This window comes from Apodemus sylvaticus, chromosome 22, assembly GCF_947179515.1.
Source record: "Apodemus sylvaticus chromosome 22, mApoSyl1.1, whole genome shotgun sequence".
Classification (NCBI taxonomy): Eukaryota; Metazoa; Chordata; class Mammalia; order Rodentia; family Muridae; genus Apodemus; species Apodemus sylvaticus.
This window is the reverse complement of record NC_067493.1, coordinates 39,607,455-39,616,138: the sequence shown is the minus strand read 5'-3', so window position 1 is coordinate 39,616,138 and position 8,684 is coordinate 39,607,455. Positions and strand designations below refer to the sequence as shown.

The window sequence follows — 8,684 nt, the reverse complement described above, 5'->3', positions numbered from 1 at the left end:
GATGTCATTTCCCAGGGAGGTTTTGGGAACTTAAGTTTTACTTGACCACTACTCAAAATGGAAGTTTAGTCTAAATAGTTCTTTATATTGGTGCAGATGTCTCTCTTGTGTTGCTGTCCATCCCAGGGGTAGCTTATAAAGACAAATACCATAAAAACTTATAGATGGGGCAGGAAGTGCTGCTGGGTGGTTGGTTTGGGTCCAAGCTTCTTGTGGGTAACAATACAAAACAGTTCTACTGACTTCGATCATGATTGGTTTCCAAGGGCACAGAACATAACAGAATATGTAATCAATCTTGTTGTTAGGTTCCTAATAACAGCAAAAACATTTGAGAAAGTCATAACAGCAGGCTAGGGCTGGAGAGATGGCTCAGCAGTCAAGAGCACTGACTGCTATTGCAGAGGTCCTGAGTTCAATTCCCAGCAACCACATGGTGACTCACAACCATCTATAATGGGATCTGACACCCTCAAATCCTGGTATATCTGAAAACAGCCACAGTGTACTCATATACATAAAATAAATAATTTTTTATTAAAAAATAATGGCAGGCTAGCGAAGTAGCTGTTACGTAGGCCTTAACATTCCATCTAGGCCTTAACAGGAACACTGGCTGCTTTTGCAAAGGACCCAGGTTCGGTCCCCACCCACATCACATGGCAGGTCAAAACTGTTAATTCCAGTTCTAGATGTGGTGCCCTCTTCTGTTCTCTGTGAGCACTGCATGCATGTGGTGTACAGATGTGCAAGCAAAAATTAATTTTTTTTTTTTTTACAAAGCATAATCAGGAGTTTTTAAAGCAGAAGAGAATTGCTGGGACATTTTGAATATGGGCAGACATTAGAGAAATAAGATAATGGGTTTTTTTTAAGGTTGTCAGAGAAAATGTGTGCAAAGTTAAGCAGTGCTGGTGTAAAGGACTAGATAGATAGCTAGATGAAGGGCTAGGAAACTGACTTTTAAAAGGTGATCCCAAGCCGGGCCTGGTGGCACATGCCTGTAATCCCAGCACTTGGGAGGCAGAGGCAGGCGGATTTCTGTGTTCGAGGCCAGCCTGGTCTACAGAGTGAGTTCCAGGACAGCCAGGGCTACACAGAGAAACCCTGTCTTGAGAGAAAAAAAAAAAAAAATCTGATCCCAAGGCTGGGCAGTGGTAGCACATACCTTTCAATCCCAGTATTTAGGAGGCAAAGCCAGGTGGATCTATGGGTTCAAGGCCAGCCTGGTCTACAGAACAGTTCCAGGATAGCCAGGACAAGAAAAACCCTGTCTGGGAGTTAAAAAAAAAAAAAAAAAAAAAAAAAAAAAAAAAAAAAAGCCTGATCCCAAAACCCAAACACCTTGTAAAGAGAGTTGTTAGTAGGGAAAACTCTTGACTTGGTGCCAGGATGGGTCGTGGAAGGGAAAGCCTTTTAGACCAGTGGTTCCTATGCTGCAACCCTTTAACACAGTTCCAGGTACTTATATGTGGGCATCTCTGCAGACCCGCATGGAGACCAATAGAGGAATAGTGTATCAATTCCTAAGACCATCTGTAGCCTTAGATGCCCTTTGAGCCCCACGGGCTGAGAAACCCTGTTTTAGAGCAGGTGGACCCATGTGGTCCTCTTGGCATCTGCGTGGTCCTGACACCTGTCGGACTCCTCAGGTCTCCAGCTCCAAGCACCTGTAAGATACTTGACCAGTTGATGTGCACGCTGATGTATCGTTTTCATTAAAGCTTCTTGGGCTTAAGATAGAGCTCAGTGGTGGAGTACTTGCCCGGCAAGCATAAGACTAGAAGGAGAGCATCCTGATGGTGCGCACCTATAAGCAGCAACCTTACTGCCAAGCCTGACAGCCCACAAGTTCCTGGGACCCACATGGTAAGAGGAAAGGACCGACTCCCAGAATGTCTCCTCAGCCCTTCACATGCTTGTTGACATGGTCCAAGTACCCACACACAGGCACAAATAAATAAATGTAATTTATAAGTTTAACTTTTGTTTTGTTTTCTCTTTTCTTTTTTCCGAGACAGGGTTTCTCTGTGCAGCCCTGGCTGTCTTGGAACTCACTCTGTAGACCAGGCTGGCCTCGAACTCAGAAATCCACCTGCCTCTGCCTCCCAAGTGCTGGGATTAAAGGCATGCGCCACCACCGCCCGGCTTATAAATTTAACTTTTAAAATTAGGCTTCAGGAAGACTCTTGTAATGAGAAATATGGGCCTGGTAGTGCATACCTTTAATCTCAGCACTCAGGCAGAGGCAGAGGCCAGCCTGGTTTACATTACTGAGTTTCAGGCCAGCCAAGGCTACATAGTGATTCTTAGTCTTCCTAATGCTGTGACTCTTTAATCCAGATCTAAATATGCATATGTGGGTGTATCTGCCTGTGGGCAGACTTGCCTGAAGAGGATAGAGGAGTATTGTCTCAGTTCCTATGCCCATCTCCATCTTCAAAGGTTGTCTTTGCAGACCTCTTTGAAAGGATCATTGGACCGCAATGGCGTCTTGACCCACAGGTTGAGAACCACTAGGGCCTAAAGCCACTTGTTAGGGTGGCATACACTTATAATACAGCACCCAGGAGGCTGAGAACAGCAAGTTCAAAACAAGCCTAAGCAACGTGGCAGGACCTATTGCAAAAATAGACTGAAGATGTACAGCTCACTGACAAGAGCACATGCCCAGCATATACAAGACCCTAAGTACAGTCACCGGTACTTGGGAAGGGAGGAGAGCACTGGATTGAAGAACCAATGAAACTCCAGAGCAAAATGGCAATGGGGGTGGGAGGTGGGAAGTACAGGAAAAAAAATGGCCTAATGCTAGGCAGCACAAAAGCAGAGTCATCAAAGAAATGCATAAATGCCAAGTTTGCATTCCAAGAGAGAGCCGAAACTCCTAACATGTAAAGTTGAGTCAAGTACAATAATGCATACCTTTGATCCCAGCACTGCAGAGGTGGAGGCAGGAGCATTAAGAGTTTGAGGCCATCCTGGTCTGAACAATGGGGTCCAACCAATCCCTAAAGAGGTTACGACTGACGGCCCTGCAAGTAATCTCAACCCAGGTGTTTACCCTGAGATTACAAGAGGGTTCCTGTCAGAACAGGCAGGACCGAAGAATGGAGGAGTCGTGTGAGGAGAATTCTGAATGCTTGTGAGGAAAGCCGAGAAAGGAAGAGTCTTGTAACCTCAGTTTCTTCAAAACACAAAAGTTGTTTGTAGACCGTGCTTCATGCCCCTCCCAGGTGTGGCAGATAGCAGTGATTCTGGATTGTTTATCACTGCTTGCTGCTGCTATTAAATGCCTCAGTGGAAAATCTTTTCTTGCCACACGTGGCATGTCCTTGTGTTTGTACACCTAACTCATGTGTGCGTCTTCCAAACCCTGAGTATAAATTGTCTGATGCTCTAAATAAACGCTATTGCTTGAGACTTTAGTCTGCCTCATTTTTAGGCTCCATTCTCCCAGGTTCAAACCACCCCTCAAGAGCGGGAAAACAGATTACCATCAGTTTGAGGCCGGACTGGGCTCCAGCCAAGTTGAGAAATGAAGGATCTGTATAAGAAAGGCAGGGCTCACCCATACTTGAAGAGGCCCTGCCCCCCAACAAGACGCATATCTGCATCCCACAGTTGGGTCTACAGTTGTAAGTTACCCTTCATTCTCATTCAAAGGTATAAGTGCCTCTCCCAGACTGAACCACTCCTCCACCACCCATAAGACCAGACCCTGTCATTTGTCCAAATTCTGCTTGTTAGAAAACTACCCATGGGGCTGGAAAGATGACTCAGTGATTAAGAGCACTGGCTGCTCTTCCATAGGACCAGGGTTCAATTCCTAGCACCGACACGGCAGCTAACAACTGTCTACCACTCCAATTCCAGGGGCCCCACACCCTCATACGTGCAGGCAAAACACTAATGATGCACATAGACTAGAAGAGAAAATTGAAAAGATAAAGAAAGCACACCTCTTGAACGTCAAGATTACAGGTGGCAAAGAATCAGCTCCCATCCGTCCCCTTACTCAGAACTTACTCAGAATTTGAGAGTATCTTTCTCTTGGCCTCTTCAGGTAACTGAGGCCCAGGCTGCTTCCCATTTCTCTGATTCCTCGGAATCTAGTTCTGTTTCTGCCCAGTCTTGTCTTGCTGAAGTTTCATGCTTATATCCATAGCTCTTTTATTATCCTTACAGAATGAATACTCCTATACCAGTTTCCCCCTATACCAGTGGTTCTCAACTTTCCTGATGCGGCTACACTTTGACACGTTTCCTCATTTTGTGGTGACCCTCAATCATAAAATCAGGCTCTGGATTCTCCTTTCCCGTGGATCTCCCCCGAGTGCATTCCAGGTTCCTTTCTCACACCCATTTAGGGACACTGAACTCCTCTCCGGGGATCCACGGATGACTTCAGCAACTGCTTGGCGCGCCCCCTGGCGGCAGCACTGCGGCGGCACGCTGCTCCCCCTAGCGACCGCGCCCCAGCACTACAGCGGCCTAGCGCCCTGCCCCGCCCCGCCCCAGCCTGGTCTGCCCGGCCGGGGGAGGGGTCGCGGCAGCGGCGGCGGCGTCAGCGACACCGAGGCGGTCGGAGCTTCAGGCTCCGGAGCAAGATGGCGGCGCGGGTGCTGCTCGCGCGAGGAGGCCTGCTGCGGCCAGCCGCCCACAGCAGCTTCCTGCCCGGGCTCCGGTGAGCAGCGCCGCCCTTTCCGGGGCCCGGCCGGGGAGGGGCCGCCGTGGGGCGAAGGGCGCGGGGTCCCCGGGGCGGGGAGGGGACGCCGGGGGCCGGCCTCCGAGTCCCAGGCGGCGGGCGGCTGGCGTGGCCGCGGCGCCTTTCCCGGCCCCCCGTGGGGCTCAAGGTCACCGTCCTGCAGGCGCCGCCCTTGCCGGGGACGCCCGGGCTCGCGGGCCACGTCCGCCCGCAGCCTCCGCGCGCTGCGCCCCCCGCAGTAGCCATGCCTCGCCCCAGGTCGTGAAGGATGGCCGGTCCCCCTGGGGAAGCTGCACCCCGAGATCCCCACTCGGGACAGCCCTAAAATTTGAAAGCGGAGTGGATCCAAAAGAAAAGAAAAAAAAAAGTAACCGACGGTGGCCAGCTGTAGTAGATGGCGGAGTTCGCTGTCGAAACTTTTTCTTTTCCTAACCTCTGTGGAGACCGTGCTCGGTCGTGTCAACCTGTCACCTTGACATCCCTGCGTTTAAATAGCGAAAGACCATCCGCATTTTACCGACAGATTTGTTTTCCCTTCTTTCCTTCCTTTGTATGATCATTTGATGTTTAAACGGTTTTTAGGTTTGTTTGTTTGTTTTTTAACCTCATGTGTATAAGCGTTTGCCTACGTGTATGGCTATCCCATATGGGCCTGGGGCAGCCAGAAGAAGGTTTTGGATCCCCACAACCGGAGTTGCGGAGGGTTGTGAGCCGCCATGTCGGGGCTGGGAATTGAATCTGAGTCCTCTCCTAGAGCAGCAAGTGTTCTTAACCCCTGAGCCATCTATTTATTTTTCGAGACAAGGTCTTACTACATATATTCCTGGCTGGCCTGGAACTTTTAGCAAACCTTTTGCTTCAGACTCCAAAGTACTGCAGTTGTAGGTCTGCACTACTAAGGCCAGCCTTGGCTGGTTGAAATGTCGCTTTTTTTTTTTTTTAAAGATTTTTTTTAACCTCTCTGCAAGCGTGCACACGTGTGTGTAATTGATTTTCTTCCACCGCGTGGATCTGGGAAACTGAATGTAGTTCATCAAACTTAGCTACCAGTTTCTTTGCCCCTTAAGTCACCTCACTGGCCCCAGAACTTTTCTCAATATTTCTTATGTGTGCTTTTACCTGCATATATGTAAGTGCACCCTGTGCATGCCAGGGGCCTAGAGGGATTAGAAGAAAGTACCTGATCCTCTGGAGCTACAGTTCAAGAAATGGTTGTGAGCCACCACTTGGGTACTGGGAACGGAACTCTTATTCCTTTGGGAAAGGTCTTAGGCAGGAAGCTATCTCTCTAGCACTATGGGAGCACCACATATGGCTTGTTTGATTTAATGTCAATATTAAGTAGTGGGGTATGTATCTCCCACAGACACATAGAGGACAAGAGACACATCTCTAGGGAAAAGTGTGTGAACGCTTTTGTTTCAGGACAGATGCAACTTGTAGATGCAAATTATTTAAATCACCTGTAATATGTTTCCAAGCAGAATGAACAGACAACTTACTTTCACATCTGGCGTTACTTAGCAAGCATTCCGAGCCCCTAAAGTTTGTATTTTGTTCCTTGGGAATCAGGCAGCTGAAACCCAAGGTGCTCACTCAAGACCTAATGCTCAAAGTCAGAAAGCTGGTAAGTTAGAGTTTTGGATCTACCAGGTACCCGTACTTGGAGCCAAATGCTCTCTACCCTGTGATTCCTTGAAAACATTTCACCCTCGCTCCTGTTCTGCCAGTCCTCTCTGGGAGCTATCAAAAAGGAGAAAGAAGAACAGGTCCAGGGTAGTTTAGAGCCTTATAAAGTTTGAGGTGTAGGCTGTTCAGATGGAAAATCCATATGTCTGGGCTATAGGCAACTGGTGGGAATTAGCATATAAGAATGTTGATAGATACCTGGATTTCATTATACTGCTTGTGTGTTTACTGAGATTTGGTTTTTGGTGGTGGTGGTTTTATTTTTCCTTGGGGTTTTGTTTGTTTTTTTAGGGTTTTGGGTTTTTTTTGTTTTGTTTTGGGTTTTTGGGGGGTGGGGAAGAAGGAGGGAGATGTGAGTTTGAGACACAGTAACCCTGGCCGTGCTGGAACTCGATCTGTATATCAGGCTGTTGAGCCTGCCTCTGCCTGCCTAGAGCTGGGACTGAAGGTGTGGGCCACCGCCAGGCTTGGTTTTGCTTGTTTTGTTTAAAGCCACAGTGATGGATGGCATTGTTTTAAGGAGAGACTGTGGCTGGTGGAGAAGCCCTAGGGTGTGTCCACATTCACTGGCCATTGAATAGAGGAGAAGGAGCCATCAAGACAGGGAAAGAGCCGCTGGAACCCGTCATTATGTGACAGGCCTCAGAGAGGAGGTATTTACCAGACTGGTCAGCTGTGCCTGATCCTGGCTAAAAGGTTAAGTACGATGACAAAAATAAAAATAACAGATTTGCCTACAGGGATTTTGAGGTGACCTTGCAGCATGAGTTTCAGAAAGGACTCGGGAGGACTTTGTAGGCATCTCAGACTTGCATATTCTAGTGCTTGTGGGTTGAGACCCCCGGGGGAAGGGGGGGTTCACATATCAGACACCCTCCTATCAGCTATTTACATTCCAAATCCTAAGAGTTAGCAAAATTACAGTTCTGGAGTAGCAATGTAATAATGTTATGGTTGGGAATCGGCGCCACATGAGGAACTGTGTTAAAGGGTCGTCGTGTTAGGAAGGCTGAGACCTACGGCTGTAGTCCATCCTCTTGAGCTGTGGGTTGTATTGAGCCCCGAGTTCTCAGCTGATGGCTAGACAGTTCCTGGGAAGGGCTTTAAGATACAAAGGATTTCATTCTTGTTCCTCCCACAAAACCTGGCTGCTTTCTTCCCAGGGATGGACCACCCCCCATCATCCAGGCTAGGAGTCAGGCCTATCCAAGCCTGGGCTGCCTCTCTCCCAGCCTTCTAATGTGATCGTCAGAGCTGTCGTCTTTGCTTCCCAGTGTCTAGGCCCTACCGTCTCAGTTCTTATCACCCTTAACCGGCAGCAACAACTGTCTGGATTCCTTCGAAGACTGTGAACTTGATTCCATCATTGAAGGAGACAGATTAAAAAAAAATTCTAAGAGGCCATTTTCCCATTATAAAAATCTCCGTCAATCAGCCTGTGCTGGCAGGAGAGGTGGCGCAGCAGTTAAGGGCGTGTACCTGAGTTCATGTCCCATGGCATCCACATCACAGACTCATACTCCCCTCCCCCATCCATATACACATAATTAAAAATAGAAATAAATCTTCAAAAACTTGGCTATAGTCAGTACTTGGGAAAGTGAGGTTTGAGGGTTGTGAGTGGGAGGCTAGCCTGGGCTACATAAAGAGGACCCCCCTCCCCGATCTCAACCCCATACAGACTGGATCCTAATCCTTTCCTTCCTTCTCCAACAATCCTCCCAGGAAAAGCCATTTAGAAGACAAAGCAGACATTTCATAGAGCGTGGATGTGGATATTTTAGAACAGCTGTGTTTCTTAGATGTGATAATAGCATTGTGGATTTATCTTTGTTTTCTGGAGATACTTGTTAAAGTAGTCATCGACTTATTGAGGCAAGGTCTCATCCATTGCGCTGGCCAGCCTGGAACTCTCAGTGTAGACCAGGCTGGCCTTAAACTCAGAGATCTTCCTGAGTCTACCTCCTGAGTGCTGGAATCAAAGGTATGACCACCACAGGTGGCATATGCTGAGGTGCTAAAGTCGGGTGTGTCTGCACGATTTCCAAATCTATAAAAGGTTGGTTTTTTTTAACTTACATAACACATTTTTATCTACTTGGAGTGTGTAAATTATTTCAACTTCTCTGTGTTGAGAGGTAACTCAGTGGCTCTCAGCCTTCCTAAGCTTAAACAAGAAATGGGCAACGGGGTCTCTGTAGCAGCTGGGCAGGAGTTCGGTCTACAGGAGTATTGCTTTCCTATGAGCCTGCTCAGCGCGCACTGCCCTCCCCTGCCCGTGCTTCCC

The 8,684-nt window shown here is 48.1% G+C and overlaps 1 protein-coding gene across 2 annotated transcripts in view; it reads left to right on the top strand.

Annotated features, from left to right (window-relative positions):
* The first annotated feature begins 4,525 nt into the window (after positions 1–4,525).
* The window catches only part of Nipsnap2 (nipsnap homolog 2), a 30,077-nt gene continuing 25,918 nt past the window's right edge, over positions 4,526–8,684 (top strand). For both annotated transcript variants that reach the window (XR_007975006.1, XM_052168076.1), the window contains exon 1: positions 4,526–4,687. Coding sequence is in view for 1 of the 2 variants with exons in the window: in XM_052168076.1 (XP_052024036.1) it covers positions 4,611–4,687 (77 nt within the window). In the remaining variant the exon portion in view is untranslated. The remainder of the gene's footprint in view (positions 4,688–8,684) is intronic.